A 19,701-nucleotide genomic window follows, 5' to 3' on the forward strand; every position below is an offset into this window, starting at 1 on the left:
CAGAAATGTCTTTTATCTCCGGTGGCCCAGTAGAGCACAACACAACGAAATTTAAAAAGCAAACATAAGTTCACAACACAACGAAATGAAACACAACGGAAAATGTACAACACAACGAAATAAAGCCGCAACACAACGGAAATGCTCCCGACCCCTAGAGGGCTCTCGGAGCACGACAAAGTTAGTTTTCCTTGTCATTGTTCTAGAGAGTCAGCAGTCTTAATATATCAAGACCACAATTAGTTTTAATAGTATGTAGCTAACCATTGTATATCGACATTTATTAATTCGAAATCACCTATAATGCATATTTATACTCTAGTCTAGAATGCTTTGACACGCTACCACAACGTCTGCCAATTCCACCAAGTGGTTAAAACGTATAATTTGTATAAATTACAATAATTTCTTTTCAGAGGGAGGGGCTTCATAGAGACAGGAACTAAACAGAGCATTACTGACAGAGTGGGATAGAGCCCAAAAACAAAATCAGGACTCTGTAAAAGGGCATAATATGGCCTCTTCAAAGAATTTCCATTTCCAGACATGAGATTTTCTTTAAAAAGTGTTGAAGATTTTTACAGTCAATAAATATGTTTTTCTATAATGCTCAGCACTAAAATATTTAATTGGCTGGAAATTAGTCTTTGTGAGTGCAGTCTTTATAAATGAATTATAATAAAACAAATCTTTATCCAGTCATTTTAATAAAAAAAAAAAAATGTATTGGAAATGGTCAAAAGGTGTGGAAGAGTGTAATTTTATATACAGGGTAATTTTATACAATATTATGTTTTTTTATTCATATTTTGAATGAGCTTTTATTTTTATATTTTCAGTTTTCACTTTCATTTTAGTTTAGGTGTTTAGTCATTTTTTAAGCTATTTTTCTATATAGCTTTATTTTTATTTCAGTTTTAACAATTTTAGCACTTCAACTTTTCTAATTTTCATTTTTCATCTAGTGTTTAAATTCTATTTCAGCTTTACATATTTTAATAGATTTAGTTTTGTTTTTAGTTAACAACAAGAAGACTTGTGTACAAACCATGAAATAATGTTCTTTTAATCTAAGTTGATTTTCTAATGATTTGTTCTGTCTTTGTTTTTTAGGATGAATCGTTGAGATTTCGTTGCAGCTTTCGGGCCACTGTGGTCCATAAACATATATTGGTAATGTTTTCTTAAACTATTTTTTAGCAATAAAAGCATAAATCAGATAATCATTTTCATCATAGCCATATCTTTGTGGAGCACCTTGGCATGCCTGGTTATGCCTTAGCTTTGCCCTTTGGATTGTCTTTTCTTAAGAACCCGCCATAGCTGTTTTCCCAGCACATTTGCCAAGTCTTTCCCCCTTCAGGGAAGCTTCCAAACTGTACACCTTTGGAAAAGCTTTTGGAAAACTATACGCACTGTTTAACGTTAGCTTACCGTAAGTGACATCATCCAGTGACAATCTACATGATTGATCTTGCAAACCCTTTGACTTTGGACTTTGATAATCTGGGATTTATTTTATTTGAGGTTAAGAGTCATGCTTGCATACTAATGTGAACAGTAGATAAACAGTAGATTAATGTGTTTTGTTTGTGTAGGTGTATGAATGAACAGTCTGTCTGGGAAAATTCCCAGGGAAATGCATTATTCCTGTAATAACGACAGATTTATGTGATGCAAACAACAGTTTTATTTACAAATGAATGTTAAAATAATGTAGTTAAGGGCCAATATCCATGTAATTTATTAAAGAAATATACTATAATAAATATTATAGTATAATCCTAATATAGAAAAAAAAATTCATATTGAAATATAATTGTTTTATCCTTGAATTTCTGTACTCAAACTTTACACAATTTTGCAGTATTTATGTAGAATTCGCACATTTCATCAATTATCTCCAAATTTTTGAGAAGAGAAAATGTGCATTACGCATTAAAAGTCTTACTGTATATTCCAGTGCTAATCTCAAACCCTCCAGTCGGTTCATATTAATTTACTCAATATAATGCACTGATTGCCGCATGCATCTTGGTCTTGCAGAGCTCAAATGCAGGCGAAATGGAGATGCTGCTGTTTGTGACAGATCCCAGTCTCCAAACGGAGCCAAACACACAGGGAAACGGGAGAACCGTAGCCGTGTGTCTGAGCCCGTCCTGCCTGATCCGGGGCTCAGTAACACAAGCCCTGGACGCCCTGCAGCAACAGCCCGTTCTGAAGTTCAGAGATGCAGTGAAGGAGCATGGTATTTCATCACACAGACATACAGGAATGCATCACGTGTCTCGTGCACAGCTTTTTTATTGTGACTTGCTAATTGCTGGTTCATTCAATCACAATGATAGTATTAGAACTTTTGGACCGTTAAGATTTCTTTGCATTGACATTTTCATGAAAATTTTTATTAATGTAATGTGAAAATATTATTTTATCAAGTTTATAAATTATAATAAATAATTGTATATAATGTATTTATGCGTCATTGTAGTATTTATTTAGGCAAGTAATTTAATTATTTATAATAAATACAAAATAAATCATTTTGGAATTTGTGCTTAATTGTAAATAATGTCACAAAATATGTCCAAAAAAATAGGCTTCATTTGGTTTATGCAATGTTGTTTCCCCTTTTGATTTTTTTTGGGGGGTTGAAATATGACCTGGACATTTTTTCATGAGATTTTAATGCATGAAAAGTTCAGTTTGTCGGTTTTTTTTTTTTTAAGGAAAAGTTCAGCACTTCTGAATGGAATCCATTCAAGCAGAAAATCTCTCTGGTTCTGCTTCTTCATATCTGAACTATTTTGAGATTTAGAGGATTCCTACATAAATCTTCATGTTGTCTTTCCTTAAAACCACGCATAGAACGTTCTGTGACATTATGCTCCTTTCACTAAACCAGGTCAGATATTCTGCTGGGATCAGACAGTAATCCAACTGGAACCAGAGGACCCGTCTTTCTCCATACCACAGCCCATAATACTGGATCACCTGGGTCCAGAAACCCTCCCATACTCTCTCTGCTCTGTCACAGGTTGGTATATTCCCCCCATAGCCTCCCCTGTTTTTGAGGAGTTGGTGCGGTCCAGCCTGACAGAACCAGATCTCCGGGGGATACAACATGTTTGTCCACTTAAACGAAACCAGTTGTTTGTTGGCTCAGGCTTTGTTCTTGATGCTTTGTTAGGGACCTTCTTGTGGTTTGTCATGTGCTTTTCCTTTTTAAAGATCTTTCTCCCCCACATTGAAGGAAAGTTGTCTTTTTGCCCGGTTTTGAGATATAAAAGTCTCATTTTGTTACAAAGTGCTCTGTTCATTCTCTTATATTATTTTAACTCATGCAAAGTGATGCAATCTCACTGTATTGTTTTTCATTCTGTAAATGATCCCCAATTATGGATCATTTTTGCCAATCATTTGTTTCACTGCCTTTCCGAATGCAGAATAAGCATAATCACTAAAACCAATCTGTTATGTTATGTTATGTTATGTTATGTTATGTTATGTTATGTTATGTTATGTTATGTTATGTTATGTTATGTTATGTTATATGTTATGTTATGTTATGTTATGTTATATGTGTTATGTTATGTTGTTATGTTATGTTATGTTATGCTATGTTATGTTATGTTATGTTATGTTATGTAATGGTCATCCACAGTGACGCTCTCACAGGTTTCATGCTGGCATTATGTTCAGGTTGTTCCATGTTCTGTTGAAGAACAGAAATGTGATATTTGACACTCCATGTTAGACTTTGAATCTCTTTCACCCTGTAGATAAGACAAATCATCTGACTCGAAAGTGTAACAAGCACAAATAATCTTCTGCAGTGGTCAGCAACTTCAGCTCCTGGCTGCGTGCCGGAGGATTCTCCAGAGAGCAGAGGTTCATGCAGGGGTCTTATCACTCTGCCTGTTGTGTATTATCTAACATAGATGTGTCCTTGTGTGCTGCGTGTTACTGCTTGTATGATGTTATTTGCCAGAAAATGTCCTAAATTTGAAAGTTCTCAGAAGTTTGAAGAAACAAACTTTTTATGTTGATGTGCCATCATTCTTTGGGTATAGCATTTCATAATTCCACAGTAGTATTGGCTTTGAGGTTAAATCAGAAGTGTAAAAATAGCAGTAATTAGCTAATTTACTCAGTAAGTAGTAAAAATAACAGAATGGGCGTATTCATAAGAAGCAAATGGAAACTAGTAAACTATTTATTATTAGATATAACTTTGTTAGATACTAACACAATGCATTCTTTATCCTGCAATCATCCAGCAAAGTGATTTTAGTCAATTATATCAATGAAATAATTGTAATGTGTGATTTGCATATGTTAATGTGCAGGTGTGATTGTTGCAGTGGACGAAAGCACAGCGTTCTCCTGGCCCACCTGCAGCCGGTGTGAGAGCTGCCGTTTAGAGACTCGAGAACAACAGTAAGTCCAAAGTTCTGTGCTAGACCGGTTCGAAGTCCAAACCAGTGATATGCGGACAGATTTAGAAATAAAGGTTCTTTATTGGTATCTGCAGTTTCATAAAGAACATGTAAGATCCATAGAACCTTTCCATTACACAAAAGGTTCTTTAGATTAGTGAAATGTTGTTCACAATAAAAAAAAGTGTTAAGCACTGTAAGGAAGAACTTTAATACTAATGTTGTGTAGAAATGCCTAGAAACATTATTACAGCTGCAAATTTCTTCTTGTGCCATCTTATAAAATGAAGTGTTTATTGAGTCCCAAATGCTTTCTTTACTAAGTTGGGAAATTTAATTTTCCCAAAGTGCATTTTAGGGGACATGTTTGTGGCATTTTGTTTTGTTCCTGAAGCCACAAAAAACACTTATGATTTAGTCTGACTTGACCATTTTTCTCCCTTCTCTTTTACCCTTAAGATTAAAGTCGTTATGAAACGGAAGTTGCGAGTCTTTTCTTCCATATATTCTAGTGAATTGGCTTCTCAACCAAGAAAAGAAATGTAGGGCAAGACCTGATTTTGTGTGGAATTGATTGGCTGGTTGGATGGTTGTGGTTTGCTATTGGTGGATCTCACGTGAGTGACAGGTCGCCCCGCCCTCGCGCCAGTAAACGCGTCATTGGAGAAAAGTGATGGCAAGAGGGAGAGGAAGTTACTTTGATTAAAGATTATAAGGCACATGAATTAAACATTAAAAATGATGTGCATGGATAAATCATTTATTTAAACACATTTCTTATAGTGTGCTTTTACAACTTCAGTATTTAAATGAGCTCTATTATGATTGGTTGTAATTGGCTAATTTATGTGCATGTGAAATAACTCTTCAAATCCCACACATGAAATGTCTTGTTTCACTCAGAAACATGTCAGATTATGGAAGTAAAACAGGACGTGAACACCGTTGCATGTCGACTTCATGGAATGCCGGATGCATGTGTTCGTCTTATACGGTCCATAAGGTTGTTGACCTGTGTCTGTTCAGAGTTAATATGTTAGATCCCTCCATTAGTGTGAGTTTAATCACAACCCACTGCACGGCTAAACTGCTTTCACATTCCAGTGTAATAGTAAAGCCAAAGTGATAAATCATGGTGCCTTTGAGCCCTCGAACTGAAAAAGACTCAAACATTTGAATAACAACAATAAAAGTTGCATCTGTGTTGGTTTGCTGGTTTCTAGAAAAGGATTCCTCTGTTTAGTATGTGGGGAAGTGATGGATGAAGCGACCATAAAGATGCAGCTGGAGGTGTTTCTGAGCTGCTCTTCACTGAGCCACTGTACCGTCAAAGTCAAGGTGAGATGCTTTCACCTGCGTTATGGAGAAAACCTTTAGTGGGAATAAATATAGTAACTAATGAGATATTTTCACGTTATGTGTTAGTAATGGGAATGGGGTGTTTAATTGGGTCAAAAAATCAGTAGTGCCTTTTATGTCAAATATTTTTCTTCTTTTTTTTGCCGCCGACCTATTCAAGATCGTGAGATTCTAATTTGACTCTCCTTGAAAACAAACTCTGTATCTGCATCTCAAATTACGTTAGAAGGATGAACATAAACACTCAAGAAAGTGAAGCTAGCATGATTTAATCACTCGTGCAGAAACTAGTCATCGAGAGTTTATCTTCATTCTGTTTTGTTTCCTGGAAATTTCAGCGATAGCGGAGGGCCGCATATTATGGAACAGATTTAACAAGATACCTCTCGTATGTTATCAGAAATGTGTTTCACACCCACTGAACTAGAATAAACTTATGAAGCACACTACTATTTTGGACCACTGAGTAACTGATGCATGAAAGGGAAAGTTTATATATTCTGCTCTTAAATGTCAGATTGTTTTTTTTTAATGTTATTTTCACTTGTTTCTTCAAGAAGCACCAAGATTGATTGTCTTATAAAGTCTAAATTAATACTGATTTACTTTATGCTAAGCTATTTTTTTAATGCGTTTGATCCTCGTGTAAAATAAGCTGTGCATTTACATTAATAAAGCCTTTGGATTATCTGGTCTAACGCTGTCAAACAACGCCTGTCAAGTGCAAATTTCTCTAAATGCTTGATTAGACGAGGTCAGACAGGGTTGATTTCTGGCTGTGTATGTAGGTTAACAGAAAATATTAATGCTTCATACTGTGTGAATCATATTATGATATTAATGCATTCATGTGCATGTTTCAGTTGCAGCAAAAGACCATTAATTCTCTCTTGAACTCGACAAGGTGTCCTGAGGTAAGAATCTGGCTTAGACAGAAGTCACTCTGTTTCTGTTTTTAATTGAGAGTTAATTGTTTGTTTGTTTTGTGTGATCTGTTTGTTTGACAGGGTTACAGTGTGGAAAATGTTCTTGGGTCGGAGATCGGTCCTCTCAGCACCTTGGTCCATGTGGTGAACAGAAGTCACACAGTTTGGATGGGTTTGGAGGAGTTATCCTTTGACCTGCGCTAACTAGCACACTCATCTGTTAATATTGTGCCTTGCCTTACTTGTAAATGTATGTAAATAAACAAAAGGAAAAAAGGGCATAGTGCCAGAATAACTCTAACACCTGAACCAAATTACTTTTTGAACGATCATTCTGGACCCTGTAGTTTTGAAACCACAATCTCATTAATATTCGTATGATTTGATGCCCAGTATAAGCTGATAAAATACATTTGTTGTTGTCAATCAATTGCCAAAAGTTGCATCAAGCCACATTATGATGGTTTAAGTTAAATTATTTGAACAAAAAAGAAAGTTTAAACAAGCTGTGATCTGCCTTATTGATGTATTGCTCTCTATGACAGTTGAATAACCTACATTCAATATAAATAAAGTGTTATGTCTCCAAATAACTGAACTCATATTCATTAAAGATCAACCAATGTTTTTTTTTTTTCCACAACCATTTCAATAGATAATTTTTAAATGACTGATAACTGATTATTTTGACTGAAAATTGTATTCCTACTTCTTGACTCATTGATAATCATTACACTACAACAATGCTCTATGGACATTTGTACTATGGTTAATGATTATCATTATTTATGCGAGTGAATTGATTCCTAAGTGATCACATTAATGAATCTAGGGCCATGTCTGACTGTAAACTAGTATAAAATGCTACACCTTTTCCACTCGACAACAAATGATTTTTTTTTATGTAAATTGCTGTTCAATTCATCAAGCACTTAAACGTTCACCTTTGTGGTAGTTGTAGCCCTTTTTTTTACCAACATCTTTTTAAAAGCAGAAACAACAGCTTCGAAATTTGCCTTTGATGTCTGACAGCATAGTATATGTTTAGAGCAAAACATGAATGTGTCTCTCTAATATTTACAGCAAACATTACCCATAAATCCATAATCGCCATTCTTTAAACCCCATATGACAATCGTTGAACTGATTGACAGCTGGACCTTTCAAAGGACCACGCCCCCTCAGACCCACCCCCGTGCACACATGCGCGTTCACATGGATCTTTTTGAAATTTGATGTCGTTTTATTATACATTTGTACACACTGTACAATTTCAAACATGCTCTCGCATTAATACGAAGTTTTGGGGAATTATAAAACAAGTACCATAAAAACATATATGAAGCTTTTTTCTGTAATAATTTAGAATACAAAAACATTCACAAACATAATCACGACACCGTGCGGTGCCAAAGTCCATCATCCAATGCGTAACTTAATGCACATCTGCTACAGAAGAACATAGTAATTCAAGTTCACTGAGGTATGTTTTGGCAGGTTTTCTGACGCGCGTCACCGACTGTCAACAGCCGCGCGTGCCGCCGTCCCAAACGAAAGTTCGGGTCTCTGTTTGAAGAAGTTTCTGAGGCTGCCTAGTTCTCGCGACAGCTGATCTATCGTTTTGTGCAGGCGTTCGTTCTCCGCGTTCAGCTCGATCATCTTATGCTGCATCTCCATGTTGCGCTGCTTCGCCTTGTCCCTGCTTTTACGCACGGCGATGTTGTTCCTCTCGCGCCGCTGCCGATACTCATTGCTGTGCCTGTCGACAGTCTTTTTGCCCTTTTCCTTGCCCGGCCTCCTGTGGCTAACGGGTTCTGGCTCAGGTGTGGTGGGAGGTGTGGGTTGTCCCGTGTGCATGAGGCTCACGGACGTCTGCGCGCACGTCTCGATCTGAGATGGTAAGAATGAGGATTGGTCGCTGTCGCTCCAGTCCGACTCCCTCTTGATTGGTGCGCAAAACGCGCCCTTGCCAAACCCCCCGTCCTGGTGCTGGAGCCTCTCCGAGCTCTTTTGCGCAAAGCCGCCGATGCCCTCCGCGTAAAAGTCAGGCTTTTCTTGCTTCATGGTGTTGTTGAACAAGTCTGCAAAGAGCTCGTCGTTGCAGATCTCCAGCGGGACCGTGGACATGGACTCGATGTAGGTGCTGAAGTCAATCGCGCTCTCATCGTCGTAGATGGCAGGAGCATTACTGAGCTCCATCATGTTGTTGCTGCTGCTGCTGCTGTTGTTGTTATTATTGTCCTGGGGCATGCCATGCTCGCCCCCGGGTTTTGCATCCCCTGGCATCACTTTATTATCATAGAAATTGGCAGGCTCCATGGCCCAGCTCATGTTGCATGGTGGCGTTACGCACTGCGAGTCCAGGTTGTATATGTCAGACATGGACGTAGCGAAACTCACTCAGATGGTACCAAAATCAGCAGATCCCTTCCGAGTCCCCCTGGCAGTTTAAAAAACCCAAAAGTGTCTCGAGCAATCACACCCTGTTTCGCGCACCCAGCGCGTATCTCCAAAAGTCTGGCTGTCTCTCGCACAGGTGTTAAAGTCCTCGTAGCTCTCTATCGAAACTCTGCCGTCCTCGTGAATAAGTACTAGCGCGCGGCGCGCGTCACAGCATCAACGCCCCCTTCCAGAAGCCAGTGAATGTCCAGAGGCAGTCACATGTTCCGCCCGGGCTCCTATTTGAGGAGAGTCGGGTGTGCATGAACGCCTACCAGCAGCACACGAGAAGAGACACTTCAAGAACTGTCAGAACTTGGTGTTGTTGCAGGACATGTTTGAATGCGTATGAATGTGTGGAAGAGAAACTCATTTAATGCGCCACTACCAACATATATAAATAAATACGAATGAAAGCATTGAAAAACGAACTTTAAAAACTTTGTTGCAGGACATGCTTGAATGCGTATACATGTGTACAAGGAAGGATCGGTGAGAGAAAACTAATGTAATGCGCCATTTACCAGAATACCTAAATAAGTCAAAATTGATTTTTGGTTTATTATTACTATTATTATTAGCTGTAGTAGTAGTGTCTGATGTGAGCTGTTATACTACATCTGTTCTTTTCATCTGGGCTTTTCTTTTTTTTTTCTTTTTTTTAAGAAGCACATTGAACGTACAAATTCACAACAAAAAATAATATTTCAAAATACAACAAAGGAACAAGAGTCCGATTAAAGCAAAGGGAATCAAAAGAAAATCGTTTTCTAAGGGACGTACAGTTCTACATACAACATTGTCACATGCTACAATCACATACTAGTACATTGAGGCACTTTATCTTGTCAACCACATAGACATCTAGTGGATGTCAGAGGAATTGCCTCTATTTACTCTGTGTTGATGTTCTTTCCCGCGAAAACGCCGGACTATACCAAACAGTTGATGGGATTCGTTTATGTCACCCATTCTATAATTGTCAGTTTGCTATTAAGAACGTTTGAAAAAGAGTTTACTTTCATTTTAAACATATGTAGTTGCAATTTTATTGCGTAATCTAATAAATAACGATTTTTATATGATTCATGTACCCACGTCTCGCACTTCTCTCCCCCTCTCGACTGATAGTGAGGAGCCTATTCTTGGTTGGTCAAAATTTCCCCGCGAAATTTACGTCACAGACAGTTTCGCGCCACCATTCACATCGGAAGGGAAACAGTGCGAACGGTAAGTGCTCTGTTGTGTTATAAACTTACCGAATTTAAAAAAAGTAAATGTAATCACGAGGACCTGAGAAAGATCTTGATCAACCGGGCGTTAACATCGTGTGTTATGTTTTAAAATAATGTTTATTTTGTATTCTAGTTTGAAGACTCGGTAATGTCATTGTATGAGATGCAGCGTGCTCCTGCTGGTAGCATTCACTGTTACAAAGTTACTATTCATCCTTCTTAATAAAACCCACATATTCCTTTCCCAGATGTGTTTACATAATTAATCTTAGTTATGTTCTTTTGTGTTGATTTACACGTAGTTTAAATATGAAGTCTGTGTCTGGTTTATTCCCTGTGAATCTCATGCAAACATTAGAATTATTTTAGAGTCTGTTGGCAAAATGAGTTTTGATCATTTGTTTCTATCAATTTTTTTGTGATGCATTGACATTTTTCTTAAAGGTATCACAGTGATGTGATAATGATCCAATTTGTTTCCTTTTGGAGGCCTGTTGTCAATACAAAAATATTGACAGTTTATAATAACTATAAAAGTCAAAAATCATTCATGTAAAATATATATATATATTTTCTTCTAGAATGATCATTTTTATCAAGCTCGTATATTTAAGTTCAATAATTTAATAATTTCACTTAAATGACAATTAATAGGTAATTTTCATTGCCATTTAAGTGAAATTATTGAACTTAAATATACAAGCTTGATAAAAAAAGATCATTCTAGAAGAAAATTTCAGATGGCACTTAGAGGCTTTTGCATCTGAACTCTTCATATATATATATATATATATATATATATATATATATATATATATATAAAATATGCTAAACTGTATTTTAAGGTGTCATTGTTACAGTGCAATTATATATTTAAGTACTGAGTAATATTAATTAACATGTACGTACTATGGGCTTAGAATTAGGTTTGGTTGAGGGTTAGTTGCATGTAATTAATGCATAATTTACTGTTATTACTATGGTAAGTACATGCAACAAGGACACTGTAAAATAAAGTGTTACCTTATCATGCAACTATTAGAATTTTTATGAACTGAAATTAAGTTTAAATTAAATTGTTTATATAATGTAATATTTAATGATTAAATGAATTTTGGTTCCAGTTCACTAATTTTGAGTTTTAACTTTTCAGTTTTGAGTCAAGATGTCTTCACCATCATCTCAGACCCGTAAGAGAGACCCTCCGACCCGTGAGTCCACACCGTTCACTATATGCCAGCATGCATGTGGTTTTTAATTCTTAGTATTTTCTCATGAGGTTTGTCTTTGACAGTTGCTAACCAGGTTTGTGTGTTTGCAGCCGCGAGCGAGGACCCCCTCTCCCCGCCGTCTCAGCGCTCCAGAGCCCATGACACGTCCACAGAGCTTCAGCCGATGCCCACATCTCCAGCCATGGACGCCTCGCTGTTCTCCAGCCCTATGGCTCCACGCTCTGGTACGACTCAAACTCAACATCATATTTGCATTGAAATGAATTGCTCATGTATTTGAATTTGGGGGAAGGTCTCTAAACATCAGGATTTGTTTCACCCAGTCCTGCAGAGTGAGATCGACGCCAGTTCTCCGCTGATGTACGGCACTCCCAGCTCCAGGGTGGAAGGAACGCCCCGCAGCGGCATCCGCGGGACACCGGCCCGGCAGCGGCCCGACCTGGGATCTGTGCGGAAAGCTCCGCAGGTCGACATGCACTCGGAGCCGGTGAGGGAAAGTCCTTATTATTTGTCATTTACTTTTAGAGTTGAATCTTTTCATTTTTGACTCCTTGGGTGAGTTTTTAATAAATGTAATTTGTTAAAGGGATAGTTCACCAAAAAATTAAAATATTGTCATTTACTCACCCTCAAGCTGTTCCAAACCCATGCGAGTTTTAGTCTTCTGTTGTAGGAAATAGTTGGAAAATTATTTTTCACGCCTTCCAAGATTCACCCCTTCTATGTAAAGCGCTTTGAGTGCTGAGAAAAGCGCTATATAAATGTAATGAATTATTATTAAATTATTATTAACATTTTTTAAAATTTATTTTTGGGTTAACTATCCCTTTAAATTTAAAACCCATAACCTCATATATATATATATATATAATATTATATTATATTATTATTATTAATTTTTTTTTTTTTTTATGGTCTTAAGTGTTAATATTTTACTATGTTTTAAGTGTATGGACTTATTTTTGTGGTTTGTTCATGAGCTTCAATCAGGGTGAGATCAAAGACTAAAACTTTTTTCCCATTCAATATGACTGACTATACGAAAATAAAAATAACGGTGGTTGGTATTATTCAAAATTATAATTTTATTATTTAAATAAAAAAATTAAAATTAAAAAACAAAAATTAAACAGATTATGTATCATTGCAAAAAATACTATTGTACTGGGTCATATTTAAGGTCGAAAAATGCAGAAATTCATATTTGGTTTATCATTAACTAAAAACATTTTTGTTAATTGGAAAAAAAGCTCAAGTAAAATATAAATAAAACTTAAATGTGAAATGTTGCCATGGCAAGTTAAAATTAAATGTTTAATTTGAAGCACTAAAATTGCTAACAGGAAATAAAAACTGAATTAAAAATTACGAAATAACAAAATTACTTAAAATTGAAAATAAACACTGGAAATATAAAGCTAATTTAAAATATTAATAAATATGATAGTGTATGAATAGTATACAGAAATTAACTGCAATAGCATATATTATGCTAAAATAACACTAATCCATATAAATACAGAACAATCATATCCATAAAAATCATTATGTATAATTTGTGTGTGTGTATCTGGTGATTTTCAGCCGTCTGGAGACGCAGCGGCCGGCAGTGAACAGGGGACCGGAGCCGCGGGACAGAGGCTGGTGATCTGGGGGACTGATGTCAATGTGGGAACCTGCAAGGAGAAGTTTCAGGTGTGGCTGAAGTCTGAGTAACTACACCCATCCACAGATGACTGACAAAAAGCTTGTCTTGTCCATGGCTAAATGACCTTTTGTTGAGAATCTGTATTGGTTTTTTTCAGCGTTTCCTTCAGCATTTCACAGACCCCAACTCCAAAGAGGATGAGAATTCTGGTCTGGATCTGAATGAGCCTCTCTATATGCAGAAACTGGATGAGGTGAGAAGTGCAGTGCTCATTAGAAAGGCTCAAAAGGGGTAACAATTGGTCGCTTGGATATGAAGTAGTTCATGTTTGGTCATCCTTAATATCCAGTTCTTGTGTAATAATATTGAAGATTTGTTTGTGTTCTCAGATCAGTGTTGTTGGAGAGCCGGTGTTGAATGTGAACTGCAGTCACATTCAGACTTTTGACGCTGATCTCTACCGCCAGCTGATCTGTTATCCGCAGGTAAGAGCAGCAGCGTCAGGTGAAATCAGCCCAATATATACACTAATTGACACTACCGTTCAAAAGATTCATCTCAGTAAGTGTGTTTTCACACCTGACTCATTTGGAGCGTTTGATTCAGAACCTGGTGCATTTTCTGCATTAGTTCAGGTCATTTAGGCATATATGAACATGCTAAAATCACACTCAGATTCACACCAAAACAATCTGAACCAGGTGGAGAGGTTCGCTTGTGGTGAGAAAACAATCTGACCCACGAACCAGGCTGTTGGTTTGTTGCCTTGTGTAAATGAACCGAACCAAGAAGAAATTGCAACATTGTGACAATTTAAATCCCTGTTTCGGAACAAAGCACATATTCTACAGGTCTGAACACGCACTAATATTTTTAAATTTTTTTAAAGAAATTAGTAATTCTATTCCGCAAGGATTCATTAAATTGATCAAAAGTGACAGTAAAGACATTTATATAATGTTACAAAAGATTTCTATTTCAAATACATTTTATTTGGACTTTCTATTTATCAAAGAATCCTGAAAACTATGAAGCAGCACAACTGTTTCTTGAGCAGCAAATCAGCATATTAGAATGATTTCTGAAGGACCATGTGACACTGTAGACTGGAGCTTTGCATCACAGGAATAAATATATTCTAAAATATTCAAATAAAAAACATAACGTTTCACAATATTACAGTTTTTACTGAATTTTTGATCAAATGAATACAGCCTTGGTGAGCAGAAGAGCTTTCTTTAAAAACATAAACCTCTAGATTATTATATTGTCTCTTTGACTACTGAAAGTCTTTCACTCTTATCCTTACAGGAAGTCATCCCCACTTTCGATATGGCCGTCAATGAGCTCTTCTTTGAACGTTTCCCAGACTCTGTGTTGGAGCATCAGATCCAGGTGCGTCCCTACAGCGCCGTGAAAACCAGAAACATGCGCGCGCTCAACCCTGAAGGTAAGAAACCCAGCTAGCCGGACGATGTTTACTGATAAATGAGAGCACCCGTCACATCATCATCATCATCGTCTCTGGTTTCCGTTCAGACATTGACCAGCTCATCACTATCAGTGGGATGGTGATCCGCACCTCTCAGCTGATCCCTGAGATGCAGGAGGCGTTTTTCCGCTGTCAGGTGTGTGCGTTTAACACGCGTGTGGAGGTGGACCGCGGACGCATCGCTGAACCTGCCGTCTGCCGCAACTGCAACACCACACACAGCATGGCTCTGGTGCACAACCGCTCGGCCTTTTCCGACAAACAAATGGTGAGGTTGTTGTTGTTGTTGGGATTTTTAGTGTATTTTTTCATACTAGTGGTCTCCACAAGTATTACATTATAAATGAGACCATGTGACTGGTACTGGCAGTCCTGTTCTGTTTTCATTTATCAACTTAACTTAATAGTGCTGTTGTGTGTTTTTTGCACATATCATGCTGGTTAAGAAAGGGTTTCTTCTGTAATGGCATTTGTTTACTAGTTGACCAAAACAAAAATTGAGACCAATTATGAAGGCAAGCATTAATGGGGACTTTTCTGGGGTTTTTTAATGTATCTGATAGATAAAACTGCAGGAGTCTCCAGAGGACATGCCAGCCGGTCAGACGCCCCACACCACAGTCGTCTACGCTCACAATGACCTGGTGGACAAAGTGCAGCCTGGAGACAGAATAAACATCACTGGTACCCGTCCTGTTGTCATTTAAGCTTTATGTGGTCTATAACAGTAAGTGATAAAGGATCGTTCTCCCAAAAATGTAAATGTTGTCATCACTTTCCTTCAAGTTGTTCTAAACCTGTATGAGTTTTTCTTCTGTTGAACACAAACAATGATATTTTAAAGAATGTTGGTAACCAGACAGTTGACGGTAGCCATTGACTTCCATAGTAGGAAAAAGTGTCTATAGAAGACAACTGGTGCCGTCAAATGTCTGGTTACCAACATTCTTTAAAATATTGTGTTCAACAGAAGACTGAAACTCTTACAGGTTTGGAACAACACGAGGGTGAGTAAATGACAGCATTTTTATTTTTGAGTGAACTATCCCTTTAATGTTGTTAGCTGATGAGTAAATGATGTTTTTGAAAAAAAGTCTCTTCTGCTCACCAAGACTGCATTTATTTGATCAAAAATACAGAAAAAACTAATTTTGTGGAATATTATTACAATTTAAAATAATGTTTTTCGATTTTAATATACTTAATTTTATTTCTGTGATGCAAAGCTGAATTTTCATCAGCCATTACTCCAGTTTTTAGTGTCACATGATCATTCTAATATGCTCCATGCACTATATATATAGAGAGAGAGAGAGCATGAATACATGGAGTTGTTGTTTTTTTAGGCTTAAAGTTTAAACCAGTCCTTTTGTATTATGAGAGAACTGGTATTTTGTGAAGACTAACTATCATGTCTGTTATTCTCCTCAGGCATTTACAGAGCCGCCCCTATGCGTCTGAACCCACGACAGAGCCAGGTGAAGTCTGTGTACAAAACCCACATCGACGCCATTCACTTCCGCAAGACAGATGAGAAGCGTCTTCATGGACTGGATGAGGACGGTGACCAGAAACTCTTCACTAAAGACAGAGTCGCCATGCTCAAAGAACTAGCCGCAAAACCGGACGTCTACGAGCGCCTGTCCTCTGCCCTGGCGCCCAGCATCTACGAACACGAGGACATCAAGAAAGTGCGTTTTAATTGTTACTGGTTAAGCCTGCCTCGTCTTTTGTTTCTTACAACAATTAAACGTTTCTCAGGATGTGAGTTGATGGCACGCATTTTTTTTTTCAGGGCATCCTGTTGCAGTTATTCGGCGGGACCCGTAAGGACTTCACTCAGACGGGCCGCGGGAACTTCCGTGCAGAGATCAACATCCTGCTTTGTGGCGATCCGGGTACCAGTAAATCCCAGCTGCTCCAGTACGTGTATAACCTCGTTCCTCGCGGGCAGTACACGTCCGGGAAAGGATCCAGCGCCGTCGGCCTCACAGCCTATGTGATGAAGGACCCGGAAACCCGGCAGCTGGTTCTGCAGACCGGAGCGCTCGTGCTCAGTGACAACGGCATCTGCTGCATCGACGAGTTTGATAAGATGAGCGACAGCACGAGATCTGTGCTGCATGAAGTCATGGAGCAGCAAACGCTCTCTATTGCCAAGGTGAGATGCTTAAACAATAACTTGTGATTGAGTGAATGATTTTGTTAGGACGGATAATAAAGTTTTTGTGTGTCATAGGCCGGGATCATTTGCCAGCTTAATGCTCGGACCTCCGTCCTCGCCGCAGCCAATCCGGTGGAGTCTCAGTGGAACCCCAAAAAGACGACTATAGAAAACATCCAGCTGCCTCACACACTTCTGTCCAGGTAAAAAATAAAACATAACAGTATTTACAACAGTTAATGTCCAGAATGTTATGTATTTCTATCAATTTCCAAGAATTGAGTGGGATGCAAGGTAGGGAGAGAAATGTTTTATCCACCAAGATTAGATTTGATTGTGAGCTACCTTCAAAATAAGTCTCTTTGGCTCACCAAGGCTGCATTTATTCGATCAGAAATAGAGTAAAAACACTAATATTCTGATATTTTTGCAAATTAAAAGTAACTTATTTTTGAAATGTAATTTATTCCTGTGATCAAAGCTGAATTTTCAGCATCATTACTCCAGTCTTCAGTGTCACATGATCCTTCAGAAATCATTCTAATATGCTGATTTGCTGCTCAAGAAACATTTCTTAATATTATCAATGTTGAAACCCCCAGATTTTGTAGCCTCATACAAGTGTTTCTCTGAAAAATCTCTTGTTCTTAGGTTTGATTTGATCTTCCTGATGCTGGACCCTCAGGACGAGGCGTACGACCGACGTCTCGCACACCATCTCGTGTCTCTGTATTATCAGAGTGAAGAGCAGATTGAAGAGGAGCATCTGGACATGGCCGTGCTGAAAGACTATATCGCCTTTGCTCGTACATCTGTGCATCCCCGACTCAACGAGGAAGCTAGTCAGGCCCTTATTGAGGTATATAAACACCATATAGGTCAAGGCACCTGCAGTAGTATAGTATTACATGTAATATTTAATGTTTGCAATTTTGAATTTTGACCCTTGCAGGCCTATGTAGACATGCGGAAGATCGGCAGCGGTAGAGGTATGGTGTCCGCGTACCCCCGTCAGCTGGAGTCTCTCATCAGACTGTCTGAAGCGCACGCTAAAGTACGTTTCTCAAGCAAAGTCGAAACCATCGACGTGGAGGAAGCCAAGAGACTGCACAGAGAGGCCCTGAAACAGTCCGCCACTGATCCCAGGACAGGATTCGTGGATATCTCCATCCTCACCACAGGTACGAGTTAGACAACTGTCTGGACTGGTTAGGTTGAGTCACATGGTCTCATTGTCTCATCATGCTTGTGCAGATATATAGGGGTGTCAAGCGATTAAAGGGGTGGTTGATTATGATTTCACTTTTCTAACTTTAGTTAGTGTGTAATGTTACTGTTTGAGCATAAACAACATGTGCAAAGTTACAATGCTCAAAGCAAAGGGAGATATTTTCTTTTAAAGAAAACGCTTTTTAAGGACTACAACAAACGGCTGGTAGGGACTACACGACATTCCTCCCGTGTTAGTGACATCACAAACCCTAAAATTTACATAAACCCGCCCCCAGGAACACGATTTATAGATTATCATGACAGAATATGCTAATAAATGACTAGAAGATAACTACACATCAGCTACATAAATTCATCAACTAACCATTCAGAAATGTCTACATGTTGTCACTTCTTCTTGAGTCTCTCCATCTTTCTGACTTCGGCATTAAATAGACATTACAAAAAGTAGCTTTAGAAAAAAAATTTTTTTATTTGATTCAACATAGAATTTATTACACATGAACTTAAATGACATACAAAGGTCTGGGGCAGTAAATGCATTAATAATTTTAACTAAGTTATTTAACCCATTAAATTAACAGCCCTAAAAATAATAATTATTGTTATTACCCTTTTAAAATCTGCATTAAACGGAATCTGCAATAGTCTTTTCTATTGTGACGTATATCCGAGTAAAGCGGCTTCTGGAATGAGAAAAAAAAAATGTAAAGTGCAAGTTTGCAGTAAGTTGTGGATGATGTTTAGTCCCACTCTCCTCCGAGACAAGAAGACAGCATATAACAATGATAAATCATTTATAATAAGCTCTGCAACATTCTGTAAAAAAAGTAAGATAATCAGCACTGTTCCTTAGTTTGACCAATCATCTCTTAACTAGTACCTGTGAATGTCATGCAAATTAGAGAGTCTGATGGTTTTGAGTGGTTGTTTCTGTACAGGTATGAGTGCTACAGCACGCAAGCGCAAGGAGGAAGTGGCTCAGGCCCTGAAGAAGCTCATCCAATCAAAGGGCAAAACACCAGCTATGAAGTACCAACAGTTGTTTGACGATCTTCGTGGCCAGTCAGAAGCGGTATGCTTTTTATTTTTATTTTAATAATACTAATAACGTATAAGATAATCCAACTATAAATCTTAACTTAAAATGCTTTCCTCCAATTTCAGGCCATTACTAAGGACATGTTTGATGAGGCCCTCAGAGCACTCGCTGATGAAGATTATCTGACCGTCACAGGAAAGACTGTTCGGCTTCTGTGAATGCTTACTATTCCTGGATGCTGCTTCCTCTTTTGTTACTTGTTACTTTATCCTGTTTTCTTTTTCTATAGAGCAATTATTGTTAATAGTCATATGTATGGAGCCTTTCTGGATGCAATAAACGAGTTTTGTTGTTCAAGAGAAGATTTTGTAAATGGTGTGGTTTATAGCTGTTATTTACATAAATGCAAAGCATCAATTCACTGACCTAAATCAGTCGCATTGACTTTCCACTTGTGTTTGTAAAGTTAAAACCTCAAAGAATGGCTTAAAC

At 37.9% G+C, this 19,701-nt stretch overlaps 3 protein-coding genes across 3 annotated transcripts in view; 2 read left to right on the forward strand and 1 right to left on the reverse strand.

Annotated features, from left to right (window-relative positions):
* Window positions 1-7,319, forward strand: part of LOC307153710 (DNA repair-scaffolding protein-like) — a gene marked incomplete at its 5' end in the record, with an annotated part of 30,379 nt that extends 23,060 nt beyond the window's left edge. The window contains 7 exons of the mRNA XM_079863331.1: window positions 1,114-1,173; window positions 2,047-2,248; window positions 2,906-3,037; window positions 4,350-4,440; window positions 5,663-5,777; window positions 6,662-6,712; window positions 6,806-7,319. Coding sequence (XP_079719457.1) covers window positions 1,114-1,173; window positions 2,047-2,248; window positions 2,906-3,037; window positions 4,350-4,440; window positions 5,663-5,777; window positions 6,662-6,712; window positions 6,806-6,928 — 774 coding nt within the window. The 3' untranslated portion in view covers window positions 6,929-7,319. The remainder of the gene's footprint in view (window positions 1-1,113; window positions 1,174-2,046; window positions 2,249-2,905; window positions 3,038-4,349; window positions 4,441-5,662; window positions 5,778-6,661; window positions 6,713-6,805) is intronic.
* Window positions 7,320-7,946: 627 nt separating this feature from the next.
* On the reverse strand, window positions 7,947-9,504 carry cebpd (CCAAT enhancer binding protein delta). Its single transcript, XM_079863101.1, has one exon. The coding sequence runs from the start codon at window positions 9,104-9,106 to the stop codon at window positions 8,237-8,239; it is 870 nt and encodes a 289-aa protein (XP_079719227.1). The 5' UTR covers window positions 9,107-9,504; the 3' UTR covers window positions 7,947-8,236.
* Window positions 9,505-9,562: 58 nt separating this feature from the next.
* On the forward strand, window positions 9,563-19,578 carry mcm4 (minichromosome maintenance complex component 4). Its single transcript, XM_079863075.1, has 18 exons — window positions 9,563-9,637; window positions 10,299-10,393; window positions 11,552-11,609; window positions 11,720-11,854; window positions 11,954-12,117; window positions 13,215-13,325; window positions 13,436-13,531; window positions 13,668-13,763; window positions 14,590-14,728; window positions 14,818-15,038; window positions 15,334-15,454; window positions 16,202-16,461; window positions 16,566-16,931; window positions 17,010-17,137; window positions 17,586-17,793; window positions 17,887-18,115; window positions 19,109-19,242; window positions 19,335-19,578. The coding sequence occupies exons 3-18, from the start codon at window positions 11,564-11,566 to the stop codon at window positions 19,425-19,427; spliced, it is 2,547 nt and encodes an 848-aa protein (XP_079719201.1). The 5' UTR covers window positions 9,563-9,637; window positions 10,299-10,393; window positions 11,552-11,563; the 3' UTR covers window positions 19,428-19,578.
* The last annotated feature ends 123 nt before the right edge of the window (window positions 19,579-19,701 follow it).

This window comes from Squalius cephalus (assembly GCF_949319135.1).
Source record: "Squalius cephalus genome assembly, chromosome: 25".
Classification (NCBI taxonomy): domain Eukaryota; kingdom Metazoa; phylum Chordata; class Actinopteri; order Cypriniformes; family Leuciscidae; genus Squalius; species Squalius cephalus.

Bases quoted from the DNA above. Each gene is read 5' to 3' on its own strand.
- cebpd (XM_079863101.1), bottom strand. From the start codon at position 9,106: ATGTCTGACATATACAACCTGGACTCGCAGTGCGTAACGCCACCATGC.
- mcm4 (XM_079863075.1), top strand. From the start codon at position 11,564: ATGTCTTCACCATCATCTCAGACCCGTAAGAGAGACCCTCCGACCC. The intron at 13,326-13,435 runs GTGTGGCTGAAG...GGTTTTTTTCAG, and splicing joins CCTGCAAGGAGAAGTTTCAG to CGTTTCCTTCAGCATTTCAC. The intron at 13,764-14,589 runs GTAAGAGCAGCA...TTATCCTTACAG, and splicing joins AGCTGATCTGTTATCCGCAG to GAAGTCATCCCCACTTTCGA.